Below are 22,566 nucleotides of genomic sequence, written 5' to 3' on the forward strand. Positions count from 1 at the left end.
TCTCTTCCTTTGTTTGTCCGCCATGTGCTGTGCTGTCTTCTACACCACTGCCTCTATCTCCCCGATGGCACAAGACCGGTGCACAGGAAATGTTCATTAAATGAACGACGAAGGGAGACTCTTTCAATTGATGCCTGGTATGAGGGAAGAGGTTCTAGCCCATCAGAAAGAAAAGGGGAAGATGGGATATAGGGAGAGAGAAAAGAGAGAATTAGCTCCTAGTCAGTACCTAGGGCTTGATAAGAACTGTGCTAAGATGTTTACATACTAAAAAAAAAAAAAAAAATTCTCAAAAAACAATCTCATGAAGGAGTTGTTAATTTTTACGCTACAAGTTAAAGAAACAGGCTCACAAGTTAAGTAACAGCTCAAGGTGATAAAGCTAGTAAGAGCCAGTATTTTTTTTTTGAAAGATTTTATTTATTTATTTGACAGAGAGAGAGAGAGAGATCACAAGTAGGCAGAGAGGCAGGCAGAGAGGGAGAGGGGAAGCAGGCTCCCTGCTGAGCAGAGAGCCCGATGCGGGGCTTGATCCCAGGACCCTGGGATCATGACCTGAGCCGAAGGCAGAGGCCCAACCCACTGAGCCACCCAGGTGCCCCTAAGAGCCAGTATTTAAATAAAAGTAGAGATAAATCAAAAGGTCATGTTCTTTAAATGACACCAGGCTGCTTTACCAAGGAGAGGAAATTGAGGACAAGTAAGCATTTCAGGGGTGCAATGTTTACACATTTAAATACCATGCAACATTGATACTGAAATGCGATTTCCCATCAATGTGTATAACTAATGCTTGACCACAGAATTCCCCATTTGCAGAATGACTAGGCTGTGAAAAGCATGGCTCCCTTCTACACTTCTGTGCAGTTTTTATAGACCTGAGCTTAAAATAAAGATTTGCAACTCTTGATACCAGCCCACATGAGCATAGAACTTCCTCAGTCTGAAGAGAGTAGCTTTTCCCTTTGGGTTTGGTAGTCCCTTGATAAAAATTACTGAAACCACATCCAAACAAGGGTTTCTTGTTTTCCCCAAAGCAGCTGCTTGTTCTGTTCTGAAACCACAAAGATACAAGCTGAGTGGAATTATTGCAATTTTCAATGTTGTATCAGCCCCATTAGACTCTGTGCTCCTCAAGAACAGGAATCGGGCCGTTTTCTTCTTGATTATCTTAAATGCCTCACTACAGTGCCTGGTACATACTGGGCATTCAGGAAATACTTAGTTGAATGAAAGAATGAATAAAAGGTGACTCAATCAAGTCAATGACTGATTGAATGAATGGATGGGTGGCACTTGTCTCCTTCACAACTGTCCCTGAGCAGACTTTCCATGCAACCAGCAGGAGCCTTTACCAACTGTGAGCCATCAATCAATAAAGGTTTCTGACTGACATTTCAAAAGCATACTTTGGTAGAGTAAACATTTCCAGGACTGGAAATCAGCAGGGAGATTAAATAAAGGAGAAAGACCACTGGCTGCTTTTCTGGTAATGGAGGGGCATCTGGCCTGTGGCATAGGATACGGATGTGCTCTTTCTTTAAATTCTTTATAATTGGCCAGGAAGAGGAAGTAAACAAAAATCCTAATGGAATTTGCAGGTCTCTGAGGGGTTAGCAATATATGCAGAGAAAAACACCAGATTCAGTTGGACATACAGAGATGGATGTCTCAAGATGAGTAATCTAATGAAGGCTGATAAATGATTCTCAAAGCAATCTTTTTCATTCCCTGCTTTCCACAGCCATGCCACCTCCCAGATCACAGCCAGGCAAGGAAAAAATTATAACAAAAATCATCTTTACAACGGGTTCAATTCAAGGTCAAATGCAATGTCCGGTAAATATTCATCAGATGAGGCCGAAGCTGTTCCTCCTCATGTGATGGACGGGTAACCAGAAAACTTCTCTGACCACAACTTCTGTCTAGACTCATTCTTGTGAATAATAAAGACAGGACAATGAAGGGTCTCCTCTGTCAAAAAGACTAAAAGATACGGTTGGGATGCCTCTGACATTTGTGTTGAGGTAGGATGGTCTAGTGATGACAGCAGGCATCTGGTTTGCGGTCAAAGCTCCTCCCCTTCCCAGATACACAATCTCGAGGAAGTCACCTACCTTGTGACACATCTGCAAACAGGATAAATGATAAATGATAAATGATTCTTAGAAAATTGTTACTGGGGTCAAACAGAATAATGTCTGAAATCCATGAGATTTCTTTGTAAATTATAATACGCTGTCCAAACATAAGCCTAATACCTTCAGGGTGAATAGCAAAAGGAGAGAAGACAAAAAATGAAAAAGAAATGAATGCAGACTCAAAAGAAAAGGGGGAGGAGTGGGCAGTGTATGGAGAGGAAGGGAGGGGGAAGGAAAAAGAGAGTAGGAGGGGCCAAGGAAAGGAGGTAGGAGAGAAGCATTGCAAGCCGCGGTGGCAAGGAAGGATCTCCAAGTTCTGGCACACAGGCAGACAAACAAGCAGACAAACACATCAAACAAACACCAGAGGAACAGCAGAATGATCGGAGATGGGATTCAGAAAATCCCATCTCTGCAGACCATACTGTCTGATAAAGCAAGTGGAAGTCTCCATCAGATGGCCTCTCTGGAGGAGAATGTCAACCACAAGTCAGCCTCCTCATTATAAACTTCTAAATGGCAAGCTCTACCGACTTCACTTTGCTCTAGTCAGTGCTCAGCTCAGAAATCCATCCAGATTGGTAATCACTGCTTGTGCAGCCAGTCGTGATGGCCCTTTCTCTTTGCCTACTTAAGGCCTACTCATTGTTCAGATGAGAGCCTTCCATGACCTCCCTAACCTCCCAGTCCCCTACTGCAGATCCCGTATTACAGGCACTTCGGGGCGGGCATCACAGGCCACTCTTTTCACAGTACTTGGTTTGGTCACAGAGTTACATTTGTTTGGGTGATTATTTGATTAATATCTGCTTCTCCCGGCCAGGCTGGGGGCAGAAATAGTGTCTGCATGGCTTGTCATTATATTCCCAATTATTTTATTTACTGGGCACAAACCCACACAAGACAGTTAGGAGCAGCCTTAATACTAGAAAGATACAAGATAAAGGGCAGTATCCAAAGAAGGATAATGGGGCCAATACATGATGGTGCCAGGATTACAAGGAGATTTGTGGCTAAGGAGTGTTTCTGCCAGTTTGGGCAGCTAAATCCTGTTAAGGAATAGGTTTCCTGTATTCATTTTTTTTACTAGCCTGACTAACCTATGACTAGGTGCTTTTTAAAAAATCCCTTCTTGGTTCATTCAGTACATTAACTAGCTCTTCAGTACCTTCTCAATCAACGTCATGGGTGACCATATTATCATTAGCATTAATAATTCAGAGTATTGATGGAGGGGGGCAATTTTCTAGTTGAATATTCTGCAGCACACTGTTTTGAGTATGTTTAATTATATAATAATAAGGAGGGAGTTTATTCACAACTTGTTTTGAGCCCTTTATTAAAACACTTTATTAAAAACGAAAAGGTTTCTAAGGAAGACATGCAGGGATGAGTAATCATACTGGCATTGAACTACGTACAGAAAATAAGAATTATTTCTATAAAAACCCCAACAAACTAAATTCCCCAGTAGATTCTGTGGCATCCCTCTAAGATAAATTCCAGCTACTTGGCAATGAACATCCTTCATGTCCAAGGCCATCAAACAGGAGAGCCCAGCAGCTCTTGATAACCAGATTCCTAACCTGTCCCTCCCGGCTTTCTTCCTAGTCCTGCTGGGTAAAACAGATGCCAACAGTACAGAAACATTATTCCTCCACTTCTTTTAATTTAGCACATTGCAAGATAAGTGAAATCACTGTTAGGTGCCTGTGCTATTTTTGTTAATGTTCTTATATGAAAACTGGATTTTTGACAATAACTGTAATGACAAAAACCTCCAAAGCCCCAGGAAATCATACTGAGCTCCACGCTGCATTTCAACACCTTACTTGGGCCTCCAAATTGGCCAATTTGTAATAACAAAACACATATAATTCTGAGAGGGCAGGAAAAGGTGGTGATTTAAAAATGTGGCTTTATATTCCAAGCCTGCCACTTAGTAGCTGTGTGACCTCGGGCAGCACCTTTAACTTCTCCAAGCCTCACTGTCCCCATCCATAAAGCGGGATAGTGTGCCCATGTACAATAATAATAATTGTTGTCAGAACTAGATGAGATCCACAGAAAGCACTTATATCAGCTGTTATTAAATAGGAAATATTTAAAGATGTTATAATTTTAGCATTTGACTAAAGAAAATACCCTGTTTGGACTTTGTTGTTTTGTCTCTAATCTGCCTGCTTTTATGATGGAGTGCTATATATTTTTTTATGTCTTTCCTTTTTTTAAAAAAGTTATTTATTTACTTTAGATAGAGAAAGCGAGCATGCAAGCCTATGCAGTGTTGGGGGGGGAGGAGGCAGAGAGAAAGGGAGAGAGAATCCTAAGCAGACTCCATGGTGAGCATAGAGCCCAATGCAGGGTACAATGGCAGGACCCTGAGCTCATGACCTGAGCTGAAACCAAGAGTAGGAGGCTTAACTGACTGCGCCACCCAGGCACTCCTATGTTATGTCTTTCCTATTTCATTGTTTTAAGGAAGCCTTTCTCTGGTGGAATAATAAGAATAACGGTGGTTAATGTTTACAAAAGTCTTTGGCTAAAAAACAGACATCTAGAACCTTCTTGTCAACTCCTAAAGTCTATGCTGATATTTTACCTGAAATTCCAAATTTGAAAACTTCTGTCATGTACAAGAAAGTGGGCATTTTTGGGCTTGGGTTTGTTTTTGTTTTCCCCACAGTTGTTATTTCAACAGCAGATGGCGACAGAACCCAGGTCCTGGGAGAGAATTAGGGTCCCAGGAAATGGCAGCCTGTAACTGTGCCCTGGTTCTCTGAAGCCTCAGCGGGTTTTCAACACTGATAAATGTTTGGCAATCCTTAAAGTTTGCTGTGATGACACCTTTTACACTTTCAGCTCTACACATGTAAGGAAGAAAGATTACAAGGCCTAGGGAAGGATGTCTTATCGAATAAGGAAATGGAAAAAAGAAGCAGTAGGCCAGTGGAAATGGGGCTAAGGAAAGTAAGCTGACAGCTCCACTAGGAGCAGAGGTGGAAACTGCAGGGACATGAAGAGAAATGAAAAGCAAACACATGGTGTGAACTACAGGAAACATACGTTCTGGAATTATCTGCTGTTCTGATTGATTCCTAACACGTCCTCTGAGGTTTAAGCTCTGACGGTCCCGCTTCCCTCCGGAGATGAAAGGAGGGGTGTGTAAACTCCCCTTTTCCTTTTAACTTTCCTTTCCAAGTAGCTAGGGTCCCTCAGCAGGTGACCTAGCAACAAAAAAGAGCTGGGACTCTCATCCAGAGCTTTCTCACCCAAGAGGAGTCTGTCTTTAACACATCATAAATCACAAGCAAAAATATTTTGGGGAGAGGCAGGAGGAAATTTGATTTTTTTTCCCAAGCATTTCTAAAAATCACCTAGTTGCTTGTCTTTTTAATTTTCTTGTATTCTCTCTAAACTCTTTAGCTAGGAGGAGAGCAAATTAAAGAAGATGGCAATAACTATATATATTTCTTAACAAATTCTAAAGATACACAAAAATCTTTTCCTCTTAACTCAGTCTGGCCCCCTATTTTGGTGGGGTCACTTACATTTCTGTGGTTAACAAAGGTTCATATTTTTGACCAGTGACTCCAGCAAATAACAACCTGAACAAAGCTTCTCTTTCTTTTATTTTTTTAAAAGATATTATTTATTTATTTATTTGACAGAGAAAGAGATCACAAGTAGGGAGAGAGGCAGGCAGAGAGACAGGGGGAAGCAGGCTCCTTGCTGAACTGAGAGCCTGATGCAGGGCTTGATGCAGGGCTCGATCCCAGAATCCTGAGATCATGACCTGAGCCAAAGGCAGAGGCTTTACCCACTGAGATACCCAGGCGCCCCAAAGCTTCTCTTTCAAGCCTGAAAGTAGTTCAGCATACCAGGCCCTCCTTGGTTAGTCTGGGAAACACAGCTTAGCACTGCTTTTGAGGATTAAGGTAAGGAAATGTGTTGGACAGACTTCAGGGCAAGGAAGGAAGCTGAACGTTCATTCTCATTACAATTCCTGAAGGATGGCTGGGTCTGTGATGTGTGGGTAGAGATGACCCAAGCCACTACCCCTGAGGGCCAGCTATCTAAAGCCCAATAATCCCTAGGGCTTGACATTTGGAAATATTCCTAGAAGTTCAGATGTCAAAATTTTCCTTTTCAAAACTCATGAAGGTATACAATGTTAGAGTTGGAAGGAATCCAAGACGTTGATTTAACTCAACCTTATTGTTTTGCATATAAGTTAACTGAGATCTGCTAAAAATCACACTTGCAAGAGGTGGCAGACTTGAACTTAGAACCCAGATTTCCTATTTCTCAGGTCAATAATGCTTGCACTTTCTATAGTGACCATGTGTTTTGGAACTGAATGGGCGCTTAGACTAAGAAGACTATTTTAATTCAGCATCGTCCTAAAACATCTGAAGCACATTAGCTATAAAAAAGCTTTTCCGGGGGAAATGGACATTGGGGAGGGTATGGGCTATGATGAGTGCTGTGAAATGTGTAAACCTAGCGATTCACAGACCTGTACCCCTGGGGATAAAAATACATTATATGTTTATTGAAAAAAAAAAAAAAAAAAAAGCTTTTCCCATCAGGGCAAAAGGAACTGGGTAGAGAATAAGAGGGCCAATGATTCCATCCAAGGTTCTGTTCCCAGAGTTCTGTTTCCTTGGAAAGCACCCGTGTTCAGACCCTACATGGGAACATCAGAGGCTCCCTGGCCCCAGTGGTCTCATGGTCTCATGGTCTCATGGTCCAGAGGTCTTAGAGTGTGGAGAGGGGGGTCTCTTGTGTCAAACAGAGGCTCATGGCTATTCCCATCAAGACAGGCCTGTCCCTCTAAGAAAGAATGACAACGATACCAACACAGAACAGTTAATCTGAGAGGATGGGTTTTCCCCTCGATCTATCTGTTTTTTGGTTATCCTTTGGATACTCAGAGACTTCTCTATTTGGGAGAGAGATTTAGTTAGGGTCAGTTAGATAAACCACCCACCCTATAAAGAATCCTTCCTACGGTATCACTGACAATGGCTCTCCAGCTTCTTGTGAAGTGCCACTTGTAGAGGGTGGTCAACAGCCTCCAGGCCAGCTATTTCACTGAGGTGAAAATGCCAGTTAGTAGGAATCTGCTTCTAGAATGTTGCTCAAACGTTCTTGTAAGGTAAGATAAAACCAAGTGTAAAACCAAGTGTGCGCCCTCTAGTGGGTGAAAGGATGCTACTTGAGAGCTGAAGAGACGTCCTCTTGGCGTTGTTAGACAACTACTTTAAGCTCCGGCTCATGATTTCCCTTTTTTAACCTCTGCCTTGTTCCAAATACATTCCTCAAAGTTCAATTTATGTCACACCCCTGCCCCCCCACCTCCACCCAACACATACACCAGAAGCTTACCAGGTTTTCTGGAGGCAATCACTTTTAACCATTTTGATTTTAATTCTAGTAGTTACCTCCATACTGTTTAAAAATATGCTTATAAGAGAGCCTTTCTTTAAATCCTATTTTTTTTCCCAGAATTATTTCTGTTTCCACGAGCATAGTTTTTCTCTGTGCATGTGTGTTTAATCTTGTTTTTGTCATTTTGCAGGTGTTGTTAAACTATTTGGTAACCTGTGGCTGGCTGTGCATATTCAAGGATGAAATAGTAGAAAGGCTACAGGGGATGCTGCAGTTAAGAGGGAGACTTTTCCACGGACAGGCTTCCGGTGACGTAAGCAAACCTGAAAACTGTCCCTGTAATTGGCTCTGCTCTGCTTCTTTAAAGGAGAGCCTTCATTTTCTGGCTGGTGGTAAGTCCTTTGCCCAGCAGTCGCTCTGTGTCAGGCGTGTGTATGCTGAGTGGGGGCACCCTCAGTCCTATTCTCAGACTCTGCGCTCAGTCCCATCTGTTGTCACTATTCTGAAGTCTCTGAATTTCCTGGGCTCTGCCAGGCAGTTCTGCCCCCTCCTGAGCCAGAGGCCCCTGCCTGCAAGGCTGCTGCATTGTGGTGGGCCTTTTTGTGGGTGGCGTCCCTGGAAACAGAACCCTAGGAGACAGCATTTACGCAGAACACGTCAGCCCTGCCTCCGTGGGTGATCGAAGGCTGCGGGTTGCTTTGTTCTGTTTGGTCCATCTGCTTCCTGTCATCTACAAATGTGATGGAATCTTTTGGCTTTTGATGCCTCTCCCACTTCCTTTACCACTATGGGACTATCCCTTTTTTATTCTTTCAGTGTCCTTTTAATGGGGTCCCAGGAGGAAGAAGAGATGAAGGTGTGGTAGGCTGTATTTGTCAACTAGAACCTGAAGCAAGAGATCACACTGTGAATGGGGATGGTATTCTGCCTCCCAATGCCTGGCATAGTTAAAGATGACTCACACATCGATTTAAAAAACAGCAGTAACTCTAGGTGGAGGCTCAATTAGACAGTTTTGTTGTCTTCATGGATCAAATTAACTGGAAATCTGAAACATTCCCACTTATTTTATGTCAAGTAAACAGCAACTTAGGTAAAAACTATATAAACATAAGGGCTTTTTAAAGTACATTCATTTAAAAAATATCCTTAGTAGTTGCTTTTCATGAAATCATTAGGAAGGAAAGTTTTGAAAAAAACGAAATTTCCAATTTCAGCTGATTGCCTCCACTCAGCAGTATAACACCTTAATGAGAATACTGCTAAAGACCTATTGGCCTATGCAAAGTAAAAAATGACTTTCCCACTATGTACTCAGTGACAATGATTGCATGCCACATTATCTCTCTATGTGTTGGCCTGCTGGGCACATATAGCACGAGTTTTAGTGTTCTGAACCTTATAAAGAATTACTGAGGTATCCCCTTCTAAATATTCCAGCAATACAAAATTATTTCTACTTCCAATATTTTATTTTACATCCAGAAATTTTATATATATATGTGTAAATATACATATATGTATATTTAATAACAAGTGTTCAATGTTTGTCTTCAAACTAATCTAAGCTATAGAAGTTTTGTCTTCTCAGAACACTTGGACTAAGTATATATTCAGCTAGTAGTTAGTGAGGGTCAAATATGTACATGCTACTGCACAAAGCTAGTGAGTCCTGTGCAATTCTCCCTTTTGGCTAAGGAGAAAACTCACGCTTAGAGAGGGGAAGGTCCTGTTTAAGACTGACAACAACAGATGGCAGAGAGGCCAGGATTCAAAACCAATTCATTGATTCCAGAGTCAGTTTTCTTCCATGACTGCAAGGAACACAATATTGTTCATAGCACAGGATTTGCTAAATATGAGGCAAAATGCTTTGTCAGTGAAAACAATGGAGCATAGCTGAGAATATCATTTTCTTTAAGATTTTATTTATTTATTTGAGAGAGAGAAATTACAAGAAGTGGGGAGGGGAAGAGGGAGAAGCAGACTCTCTGCTGAGCAGTGAGTCCAACGCAGGACTCCATCCCAGGAACCTGGGATCATGACCTGAGCCAGAGGCGGGTGCTTAATGGACTGAGCTGTCCAGGTGCCTGACCATTTTTGATTTTAGAAAAGGAGTCATCCTTGTATTATGAAGTGAAGGAAAAGCCTTTATGTTTTTGGTCTCAGCAGAGAATTAGAATTACTGATTGTGGTTATGACAGACGTCATTGCACTAAAGTGGAAAACAGTGCAAAAGTCTAAAAAAATATTTATTGGCTAACTGCTAATAAGCTTCTGTGAATAAGAAGAAAGAAAAGATTTGTAAACAGCTTTAAAAGAAAACACCATTATTTAGACTAGTTAGAGGAAATCTTCTCTGCGTTAATGACCAATATGTGGACTGACTGCCATTCTGTGTCCTGCCAAGGGAAGTCTTCGTAAGGAACAAGGAAGATGATGTAGAGACCAGTGCGCAGCTCAGTCCCCAGACCTTCACCTCTACCACAAACACCTCAGCTACGTAGCGTGTACATGGATCTCCAGATCTACTCCAAGTGGTGGGTTGTTAGCTCTGTTTAATGATTTCTAGGCTTAGAGTCAGTTCTAATTCTTTATCATTTTGAAATGGACGTCCCAGGGAGTTCTTCACTGTGTCTAACTTATTCTGAATGTGGTTTATGAATGGTGTGACTAGTGCTGTCCAGGTCAATAAAGCCTTTTCATGCTGCACTGCTGTACAGCAGATTATAATCTGATTTCAAATCCAAACTGTGCTATCTAGGTAGGTATCCTTGGGAAAATTACTTAATCCCTCTGAGAATCAAGATTCAAAAAAAAGGATGCTGATTTTATATGACTATTTTGGAAACAAAATTAGAGAAGATAAATAGACGGATGCAGAGAGAGAGAAAATGAGAACACACCGGGTACCTAATAAGCACTCGGTAAATGCTAGTTTCTTTTCTCTCCCCTTGAAGGAATATCCACAAATCTGAACTATTTTTATTCTCAACAAGTTGCACATTTTGAATGTAATCTCTTTAATGATGAGTTCCCTTCTTCAAATCACAGAATCCTAATCTTGTCAACGTTTCCTGGAATAGAATGCTGTCCCAGCCCTTTGTTAACTCTGGATGTCCTTTCCTCGTCCGTTCCACACGTTCGATTTAACATGCAGAATTCAAAACTGATCACGGTCCATGGGAGAATGTGATCAGCGATTTTTGTGGAATAGTTTTTCTAAACTATGGCACTTTCCAGGAAGAGGAAATCGACAGGCGTGTTATGGAGGGTGTAGTCACAAGGCCACACACACCTGCACTGCAGGTGCTGATGGAAGAACATTCTCCAGGATGACTGGAGAATGTTGTTAGGCTTGAGAGACTATTTCCTCTCGCATTTACGTGGCGTCTTTGTATTAACCTTTCTGAGATGTGTATGCCAGAAATGTAAGAGCATTTCTTATTCTGGTCCTGTATTCTTCCCTTCAGAGCTGAGGATAAGCCGCTATGTAGAAAAGGCTTATACTATTATTTAATGTGTTTAATGAGCATTTAAGTATAATCTTGGTAATTAAAATACATTTGTTTATTTATGTTAATATATATTTACATATATATATATATATATAAATAAATAAATAAATAAATGCAGCAATGAAGAAAACTCAATGATTTGGATTGCTTCCACAAGTGATTATTACCTGTGCTATAGAAATATTTCTCTCCAAAGTACAGTGATGACAAGGATCCCTGACTGTTTTAATGAATCCTTATTTAATATAAATGCAAATTTCTCTTGCCTGATAAATTAAGTATGTTATGTATAACAACAACACCAATGAACGTTATACTATACTACAGCAAAACACACATATAATGCCAGTACTATTATAAAAAATAATATATATAACTTTCATTCTTGAGAAAAACTCTGTAAGGAAATACTAAGTATGTACATTTTACAGATGAGGAAACTGAGGCACATAAAAACAAACAAACAAACAGCATACAAAAAAACCCCAAGCCACTTGCTGTCACACAGCTAGTAAGTTCCTGAGTACTGATTTAAACTCAGGGAGTCTGGCTACGATCCAGAATCCAGACCACCTTAAATACTACCACAGAACCAAATGCTGTGATGTATCTACTGAGAACTTCCTATGCCTTTGTTGTTTTATGGACTAGAACAAATGTTAATAATGAAGATACCGTCCTGTTGAGAAAAAAGTTACTTAATTCTCCAGAGCTGAATTCATATTTAGCCTACCACTCCTACCTTTTTGTTTTTGTTTATTTGTTTACTAGAGGAGCTAAAGTGGTCTGATGTTCTTTACCATTACAAACAGAAGAGGAGGACTACCAGGGAAGGAGGTGTCCTTTTGTGGGGAGTGCAGTGCCCATGGAGAGGCCACATTCCTTTTGCTCACGGGTTTGGGGACATGCAAGGAGTTTCCTTAGCTGAGGGCAAGAAAGGGCACTCCATGAAAAGTATTTATAATATAATATTTATGCTCTTCCATGAAGTAAAGACTAACATCTCTTCCAAGTGGATATCCATCTAGCAATGGAGTTTGCTGCTTTGCTCTGTTCCTCCCCAGGATGGAAAAGAACCATGGGGAGAGAAGATGAGAAGGTCAGCCAGGGGCAAAAGAGGTAAGGACTGTCCTTGGGAAGCTCCACCTGAGGGGAAGGAAAGATGGCTGCCACTCAGCCTGCAAGTCTCAGGTTTTAAACTGCTGAGGACAGATGAGAAATGGGGACTCCAGGCATGGGAGGGATGACTTATGGTTCAAGCAGTGGTGAGTGCATGGGAAGGCACAGTGTGCTATTGCTAGGGGTTCTGTGGAAACGATAGCTTGGTCTCCCAGGGGATCACTTGGCTGAAGGAGCTGTGGGAGTCTCTCGACATTGGTACATCTTTGGTTATTCACCCATTCAGGCTACATCACCAGATATAGCCAAGAGAAAGGGAACAGCCGCAGTAGAATGGTGAGGAAATACCACTTCTTGTTTCCTTTTTTTTTTGCCCCAATACTACCAGATGAGAAATCTAAGAGAAAGAAACATCTAGAGGGATGGTATGAGAGACAGAGTGGACCATACCCCTGTCGACTCCAGAACACTCTGGTGGAACCCAAGTCCTAATTATGTTAGAAGGAGGGACAGAGGTCTGAATAAAACATAATATTTTAAAATAGAAAGGACTAATAAATAATAAAGTTAGAGATTTGAATTGAAATGCCATTAAGGAAGCCTACGCGTCTTTGAGAAATAGGGTTGAGACAAAATTGCTAACAGATACTGGAGAAGTAACATGATTTAATTTTTATACATTAATCAACTAAATGTTCTCAATTAAACCAGCTATAATTATAAAACAAGTGGAGGGAAATACTAACCCCTTCCCCCCCCTCCAGCTTTTATCTGATTGGTGAATTCAGAAAAACAAAAAACTAAGTCCTCTAAAATGTAAGCCCACCCAACCAAGAACTCCATTCTCTTTTTTTTTTCTTTTTAAAAATTTATTCATTTATTTTTGAGAGAGAGAGTTCGAGAGACTGTGTGAGCAGGGGTAGTGTCAGAGGGAGAGGGAGAAAGATACTCTCCAAAAGACTCCTCGCTGAGCACAGAGCCTGACCCAGGGCTGGGTCTCACAAACCCGGAGACCTGAACTGAACTGAAATTAACAGTTGGACACTTGCCTTACTGAGCCACCCAGGCACCCCCAACATCTCCATTCTTCTCTCCTGCCCCACTGCTTCACACACCCTAGGCCAATCTCTGAATCACCTAAAGGCCTTATGCCACCTCATGCTTGCTCATGTGTTTGTGTTTGCACGTGCCCTTTCTTCTGCTCAGAGAACCCTTCCTTCCAGTGTCTGTCGGGCAAATACCCACAGGGGCTTCAGTTCTCAGCTTGACAGTTATGCCTTCTCTGAAACCATCCTGAACTGCTTCCCCCTCCTTCTTTGATGCCCATTCTCAGCTAGATGGCCTTCCTGGATCTTCCATTAATTCCTTACATGCATCTCCTTTGTGATGCTTACACTGGATGCAAATATGTGTCTGTACTTCTGCCATTCCCAGTAGGCAATGAGCCCTCTGAAGGGAAAGAAGAGATCTTGTTTGACTTGTTAAACATAGTACCTAGCACAGTGCTTGGCATATAACATAAGCTTGATAGATATTTGCCAACAGAAGGAAGGAAGAAAGGAAAGAAGGGAAGGAAGGAAGGCAGAGAATTTCTTTATGCCCTAGAGATGAGGCTGCAGTTTAGTTTAAGAGAAGGTTCCATATTATTCTTATCTTACCCTTCCAGGGAGATGGCCCGCTGGAGAGTCACTGAAGGCTGGCGGGTTGCAGTGCTGTGTTGAGAATGACTGCAACAAAAGAAAGAAAAAACAAATACAGATCTTTTATTTAAAATGTCTTTGCACATTCTAATCAGTCCTATTGTCAAGGAAAGAACCAATCTTGAAAGAAATACAGTAGAGATAAAATGTTCTTCGATAATAAGTAGAATCATCCACCAAAATCTGGTACTATACCAGATAAGGGGTTAATATTTCCTTATAACTTGATTTCGGCATGTATTATTCAAAAGTAACCTTGAAATGACAGAAAAACATGAAAAGAAACAAAAGTATTTGGAAGAGGTAATTTTCATAATTTCATTATGATGCAGTGTATTACTTTTTAAATGAAGAATATTTTTATAACACATTTTTTAAACAGTGGATTTGAAAACTGGAGAAGTATTTAATTAGTATAAGTTTTCATATTAGTTCACACTTGCAACACTTACTTGTAAAATTAATAACAATTCAGTTGTTGGGTGAACACAAAAACTCAAAAAATGAGACCTCTGGTTGCATGCCAATCTTAGAATTTTTTTAAAAAGATTTTATTTATTTATTTATTTATTTATTTATTTACTTATTTGACAGAGAGAGAGAGATAGAGTGGGAGGGGTAGAGGGAGAAGCAGGGAGACTGATGCGGGGCTCGATCCCAGGACCCTGGGATCATGACCTGAGCCGAAAGCAGACGCTTAACTGACTGAGCCACCCAGGTGTCCTGCCAGTCTTAGAATTTAATGATATCCATATTTTGTTTTGGTTGCATGGTAATAAGACTGATTTTATAGATAACCAGTTGCAATAAAAATTATAATGCTTATCATTCATTGAGCTCTCATATAGCCTGAATCCCTTGTCTAAATTTATTTGTTTACTTCTCTCAACCCTATGAGGTACACACTGTCCCATTAACAGGTGAAGAAACTAAGGTATGGAGAGGTTTAGAGACTTGTCCTGAGTCACGTGGTAAATACTTGTCTTTGAGATAGCATCTAGACTGTCTGATTCTAGAGCCACTGTTCTTAACCATCGTGTTATATCGTCTCTCAAATGGTGGCAATTTTTCAGATTTGTAAGAACGTGTTTTGCAATCTCAGAATACTCTTCAGTTAGAGATAAAGTTTCATCAGATATATACAATGACAATCTAACCCCCAAAAGTAATGCTTTGTGGATTTCCTATGTGTTCAAATGTATCATAAAATGTATGTAATTTTATTAATAAAATTTTATTAATTTCAGTATGTAATTTTAGTTTGTAGTATTGATTTAGTATCTTAGTTGTAATATTAGTTACAGATATAGATATATACATATACATACATATGTATATATAGGCTATGAAGCTGTATATACACAAATATACGAATAAAGAGAAACCCGAGGCAGATGTTTGCAGAACATTAGACACTTTTACGCAACTCCACAATTTCTCAGCACATACTTCAGAAAACAACATTGTCACAGAGAGTCAAGGAGTAGGCTCCAGATTTTCATCCAGAACTCCAGTCATTATGGACGAGAAGTGGTATCTCTCTTAATTGCATTTAGTTGTGACATGGATGACATTTATCTGAGATTGAGGGAGCAGAATATGGGCACCATAGCTAATAACTAGAGAATGTTGTTCAAGTTAAGGATGGTGTCCTATGTTTCCTGGAATCCTTTATAGTGGCGACCACTATCTATGTTCCCTGAACATGGTTTGATTGACAGTTGGGAGGCAGCATAGCATTCAGGAGCTGGACTATGTAGCCAGAGCCTAAGTTAAAATCCCAGCTCCACCACATGGACCAATGTGACCTCACTCAAGTGATCTACAGTTCTCTGCAGATCAGTTTCTCATCTGTGAGATCAGGATCGTAATAGTACATTCTTCCTGGGATTGTTATAAGGATTCAATGAATATAATGTTTAAAACAGTGTCTGTTAACATGGTAAAAGCTACATTAAGTGTTTGTTAATAAACTAATATGATTTAGCAGAATGTGTATTTTAACATATTTAGCACTGAATAAAAATTACTTAGATCATTTCTTTTAGTTATATAGTCAATGCCACAAGATGTGTATTTGTGAGTATAATATAAATTTGGTGATCAATATCAAATTAAAATGTATTTTCTAGACCCCAATGTTTATAGCAGCAATGGCCACGGTCGCCAAACTGTGGAAAGAACCAAGATGCCCTTCAACAGATGAATGGATAAGGAAGATGTGGTCCATATACTCTATGGAGTATTATGCCTCCATCAGAAAGGACGAATACCCAACTTTTGTAGCAACATGGACGGGACTGGAAAAGATTATGCTGAGTGAAATAAGTCAAGCAGAGAGAGTCAAGTATCATATGGTTTCACTTATTTGTGGAGCATAACAAATAATATGGAGGACAAGGGTAGATGGAGAGGAGAAGGGAGTTGAGGGAAATTGGAAGGGGAGGTGAACCATGAGAGACTATGGACTCTGAAAAACAACTTGAAGGTTTTGAAGGGGCGGGGGGTGGGAGGTTGGGAGAACCAGGTGGTGAGTATTAGGGAGGGCACAGACTGCATGGAGCACTGGGTGTGGTGAAAAAACAATGAATACTGTTACACTGAAACGAAATTAAAAAATTGAAAAAAAATGTATTTTCTATTGTAAAAATATTATAAAATAATGAAAATCAAAATAAGAGAAAGTTAAAAAAGATCACATATAATCCCATTACCTTGTCTCTGATGTCACAGAATTATCTAATTTTAATTATTGCAGCTGTCCTGCAGGCATGTATGAATAGCCACATTTTATATATAAAAAATACAAAACACACAAAACCTAAACGACTTATTAGAAATCAACAGCTTGCAAATATGGAACTAGAATTCAAACTAAAGCCTATCTTGTTGCCAATGTGTGTACTTTCCATGCTATGCTACCGACTCTATGTCCACATGTGCTTCATACAGTTTCATACATACACAGACCATATATAGCTTTATATCCCACATTTGCTCGTTATAATTTAAGCATTTTTATAGGGTCTCCAAAATTATTCTTTTGGTATTATATAACGTTACTTCTTCTGAAGATATATTTTATTTAACTGTTCTTTGTGGTTAGATATTTGGGTTAATACTACTGTTCTAATGTTATAAACATGCTGCATGAACATATTGATATCAATTACTTTTTCTTTTTTTTTTTTTTTTTTTTAAAGATTTCATTTATTTATTTGACAGATAGAGATCACAAGTAGGCAGAGAGAGAGGAGGAAGGAAGCAGGCTCCCTGCGGAGCAGAGAGCCCGATGTGGGGCTCGATCCCAGGACCCTGGGAACATGACCTGAGCCGAAGGCAGAGGCTTTAACCCACTGAGCCACCCAGGCGCCCATCAATTACTTTTTCTTATTTGACAATCTCCTTTGACTATGTTCCCCAAATGGAAACATTCACCAGGTTCTTCATTTATGTTATTAATTACTTTTTAAATCTTTGTATCATTTTATTGCCTCTAATACATATATATATGTGTGTGTGTGTGTGTGTGTGTATGTATTCCATGTAATATATTTTTAAATATATATGTATATATATATATATACACATACACACACCAATTTCACCACAATCTTATGGACACTAACATTATAATTTAAAAAATTGATAATAAGTACAAAATGATACTTCCAATTTATAAGTATTTCTTCATTAGTGAAAATGACCATGTTTTCTATATGCTTATTTGCTAATTGTATTTTTGGTTTAAACCGTTTAATCCTTTCCTTTACCATCTATATGGCACTGGTTTGGAAAGTACCAACAGTCCTTTTTGGGTAAAGATCAATGATGCCTGCTAACCAAGACGGATGAGTGACTGGAATTCCTGATGGCCTCCTCACCTCCAGCCTAGCCCATACAATTAAACAAAGAAATATCCAGTAATCTTTCTTTACTTATCACTACCTTACACTAATTATTATTCTACCCTACATTATTCCAGTAATGTCCCTTTTAAGGTTTTAGTGACACTTAAATGTGGGAGATACCGTGAAGTGCTCACAGAATTTGACGCCTCGTATATTACACATGCAAAGTCAGCCAGTTTCTCCTAGTGTGTAAATTTTGAAGAAACAGAGCCTTTTACACCATGTAATGACCCTCTTACCTCACTAAGACAAATACAGCGAATTACTGGATAGTCAAGACCGACAGACACAAGGGAATTTTTGTTCTTCCCTGATAGCAATGTATAAGCAGGACTTGAAGGGGGAACACTTGCAGTGGGTATTAGGAGCTACCAGATGGTGATAATAACTTGTATTTTTTAAGAACACCGAACATCTTCCCCCTGGAACCGAGCAGGTCCATGCAATCCATATTATTGACTGCATAAATAGTGTGCGGCTAGTTCCACCACGATGAACAGATTACAGGTAACCACTGCCTGGCCCTTTCAGCTCCTCAGGCACAGACCAGTCAGATGGAATTCTGAGAACTGTGGGAAGCGGCAGCATGGGAGGAAGGCTCAGCTAAAAAGCTAAAACGCCAAGCTTTTAACATTGCAGACCGAAGTGCTCAGAATACCCTTGTCTTTAAAAAAAAAATCTTATCAAAAACGGCCATCATTCTCCTCCTATCATTTTTCTAAGACACAATTGAATCTATTCTGTAACGCGTTCTAGGATATGCCCTCCACCATCCCAGCGCCAATGACATGCTGCTATGTGCACCATCCCATGTCTTCCACACATCCAAAATAGCACCTAAGACTGAGAATCACCACCATTCATTTATATGCCTATTGTTGTTATTGTCATTTTTTCCCACTAAGTCATGCCTGTTTTCAGAGCAAGGAGCGAGGCTTATCCATTTGCACATTCTCAGCTCAGGGCTGACCCACAGAATATGCTTCATAAATGCCTTTTTGAAGGATGAAAACTCTGCGCTGTGTTCCATCTATCTGCAAGGCCCCATTCCTGTCTCTTTCAAACTTTGTAATAACATCAAGAGCGAACCATTATGCCCATTTTTGAAGGAAATTAAAGACCACAGCTAGTAGGTAGCAAGAGTAGGATCCATGTTTGCTGGTTCTAAAGTACTTGTTCCTCCAAGACAAATCATGTTGCCTTACAGAAAAGTTAAAGCAAAGCTCTGTGATTAGTTCAGATAGAGGATCCCAAACATTTTGTTAGGAAATGCTGAATCTGACTGTTTTGTTTTGCATAAAACAGCAGCCATTATATTCACCATATCTATCCAACTTGCATATCAGTGGCTTTTGAAGATCATTTTTTTTTTTAATGAAGGTTATTTAAAAGAGTGCCTTCTCTCTCTTATCCACACCACCTTATTAATGAGCCTTGGACATCCATGAGCATTTGAGTGACAGTGAATGGTGAGTGAGTGGGATCAGAAGGCTCAGCAGAATGTCACAGCAATGACACTGGGGACGAAGTCCCATCATGTGGTAGAAATCCTGTGGCACCTCTGTACTTAGGCAGCTTGGCTGAAGTGGCAAATCAGGCAATTGTGGAGGTCAATTTTACCAAGACCTTTTCAGGTTTAGAGAGAGGTAATAGCCCTATTGTCTTTCTAAAAATCATGCTGTCATTGACTAAAACTGAGCTAGATAACAGTAGAATCACTTTTCCAGGAACTCCCTGATTTTCCAAGTAAAAGACTCTGGTTATTGCCTAAGAAAATGACATCTGAATGGTGCTGAAAGATGCAATCCTATTGCTGTGTGAAATTAAAATTTTGTTGAGCATCTGATTTGAAACTGTTTTATTACACATGCAACACAAAGGACCTCGATGGTGGTGATAAATGGCTTTTTAATTTTCTCCAACTCTAAAGCAATAAGAGACAGGATAACTGGTCTTTACAAAATGTTGTAGTGTTAAAACTATGTCATTTTATGGAGAACACAAAAAGATTTTGGGGTCTTTTATTAACAAGCTGATAACAATGAAATTTAATGTGCCTTGCAAAGTCCCATCCAAGTAAAATACCTCCTGATATGTTTTCATTATTCTGTTTCATTTTCACTCACATTTCTGAATAACTTTCATCTCTCCTTGTCATTTATAACTCTTCACGTTCTCTTGAACACCTGTATCATTTATCTGATCTCTCTTATTATTTATTTCTTCTCTTTTTCTACTTTCCCTGTCTTCATACACATGCATTAAGTTGCCATTCTTAAAAAGAAGAGTGTACATCTTCTTGGGTATCCAACCAGTACCTCAAATGCAACATAGCCAAAACTATTACCTTCCCACATGAAGCTGGGTATCTCTCCTATTGCTTTACTGATACTTAACATGAATTGTCTCATATAATTATTTATATCTCCTGGTCACATCTAACAAAAGTTCACTGGGAATTTACTATGTACCAGGGATCATGTTAGGTGCTTGGGATGACTATTTGATTCCTTAATGGTGTAGTACTCAATAAATACTTGATAATAAAATCAGTAAAATCAAATAAACCACGTGGGCTCTTTTCATATAGATAACATTTTTCAATATCAATCTCTAGGTATATTTGGTAGACAAACCATCTGAGCTGGATCTGGAAGGATGTATATATATTTTAAATGGTGTGGAAGGGAAAGACGACTTTCTGCGAAGCTAGAAGAGTATGATCAAAATCATGGAGGATTGAAGGTACATGTTGTGCTCTGGGAACCTTGAGGGTTTGGCCTGGCCAGAGCAGACTAGGCAGGGATGAGATCAGGAAACTGACTTGGGGTAGGTCAAGGGGGGCAGAGAATACCATGCCAAGAGGTCTGGACTTTATCTTGATGGCAATGGTGAACTCTCTAAAGTTGGGGATCAATATGATGCTATCTATGATTCAGAAAGGTGAACCTAAAAATACTCTGAAAAGTGGAAGGAAGAGGAGCGAATCTACAAGCGGGGAGACCAGTGGAAATCATCATGAGAAAGAAAGTTAATAAATGCCTAAACTTGGACAATGATACTAGGAATGTAATTGAGTTTCATTTTATACAAGCTTAGCTTAATGTACCTATTATACATGTGGGAAATATGATCTGCAGTGAAACAGCTATACCTATTGAAAAGTTCTTCTTTCTCTTGGTGCAATACTGATATAGCCACAGTAGCCACAGACGGACAGATATTCTTGCATCTTCTGTTCTTTCTAATAAACATTCTTAATGCTTCTGACTCTTTATTAGACAATATTAAGATTCCTAGCTATCTTTTTTCTATACTCTAACATTTTTCTTTTTAAAAATTAAATAATTAATTAAAGATTTTATATTTATTTATTTGTCAGAGAGAGAGAGAGAGAGAGAGAGAGAGACCATAAACCAGTGGAATGGTAGGCAGAGGGAAAAGCAGGTTCCCCACTAAGCAGGGAGCCTGATGTGGGACTCCATCCCAGGACCCTGGTATCATGACCTGAGCTGAAGCATCTGCCTTCAGCTAGATGCTTAACCAACTGAGCCACCCAGGCATACATATTTTTACTTTTTTAAAGATTTATTTACTTATTTAAGAGAGAGAGAGAGAGAGAGAGAGAGAGTATGAGCAGGGGGAGTGGCAAAGTGAGAGGGAGAGTGGGGGAAGAAGGGACAAAAGAGAGAGAGAGAGAGAAAGAGAAAAGTGGACTCCCTGCTGAGCACACAGTCTGGCATAGGCTGGCATAGCCTGATGCAGGACTCCATCTCATGACCTTGAGATCATGACCTGAGCTGAAATCAAGAGTCAGATGCTTAACTGGCTGAGCCACCCAGGCACTCTTTTTTTTTTTTTTTTTAAAGGATTTTATTTTTAAGTAATCTCAACATCCAATGTGGGGCTCAAACCCACAACCCCAAGATCAAGAGTCATACACTCTACAGACTGAGCCAGCCAGGCACCCTATCTTTTTTTCTGATTTTTACTTGAATTATAGAACCCAGAAATGAATTCAGAGATCCAGATATGTTCAAACCTGGGCTGAGTGCCAGGAGAGGCTGACTTTCCTCTACCTATATTCCATACTCCTTCCAGAGGATCCCAAGATAACACAGAATTTTAAAGTTTGTTTAACTGTATCGTTAAACTTAAGGTTAAGCTAACATCTCATATATTTTTGACATCAAATGATTTGAAATCAATTTTATCGTGTACTTGTACATGGGGCTTTAGAAACTCAAGATGTTAATTAATATCTACCATCATCAAATTTAGTGGTATTAATTTTGATCTAGTTTCACAGCTGAGCTAACATTAGGTCATCAATTCAACTGAATAAATATGTATTGAGTATCTAAGATGTGCTAGCCATTACAGAACTTCACTTTTTCATGTAGTTTTGTGCTAGCCATTACAGAACTTCACTTTTTCATGTAGTTTTATAACATCTCCAAATATGACAAAATGTCTTTTACATTTTCATGTAATTATTAATTATAATAAGAGACAAGGACCATGCATTCTTAGCAAATCATCACTGGTCCTCTTCCAGTTTAATTGTTCAGTCCACAAGTTTTACTACTGAGCTCTCTTTATTTTATTTTATTTTATTTTATTTTATTTTATTTATTTGTCAGAGAGAGAGAGAGAGAGCACAAGGAGGGGGAAGAGCCGGAAGAGGGAGAAGCAGGATCCCCACTGAGCAAGGAGCCCAATGCAGGACTCGATCCCAGGACCCTAAGATCATGATCTAAGCCAAAGGTAGACACTCAAATGA

General features: G+C 39.7%; 1 protein-coding gene across 7 annotated transcripts in view; it reads right to left on the reverse strand.

The window, feature by feature from the left end:
* DLG2 (discs large MAGUK scaffold protein 2) overlaps nucleotides 1-22,566 on the reverse strand; it is a gene marked incomplete at its 5' end in the record, with an annotated part of 887,937 nt that overhangs the window by 379,041 nt on the left and 486,330 nt on the right. For all 7 annotated transcript variants that reach the window (XM_080815305.1, XM_080815304.1, XM_080815303.1 and 4 more), the window contains one exon: nucleotides 13,831-13,899. In XM_080815305.1, coding sequence (XP_080671431.1) covers nucleotides 13,831-13,899 — 69 coding nt within the window. The remainder of the gene's footprint in view (nucleotides 1-13,830; nucleotides 13,900-22,566) is intronic.

The sequence above is a fragment of the Martes martes genome (genome assembly GCF_963455335.1).
Source record: "Martes martes genome assembly, chromosome: 10".
Taxonomy (NCBI): Eukaryota; Metazoa; Chordata; class Mammalia; order Carnivora; family Mustelidae; genus Martes; species Martes martes.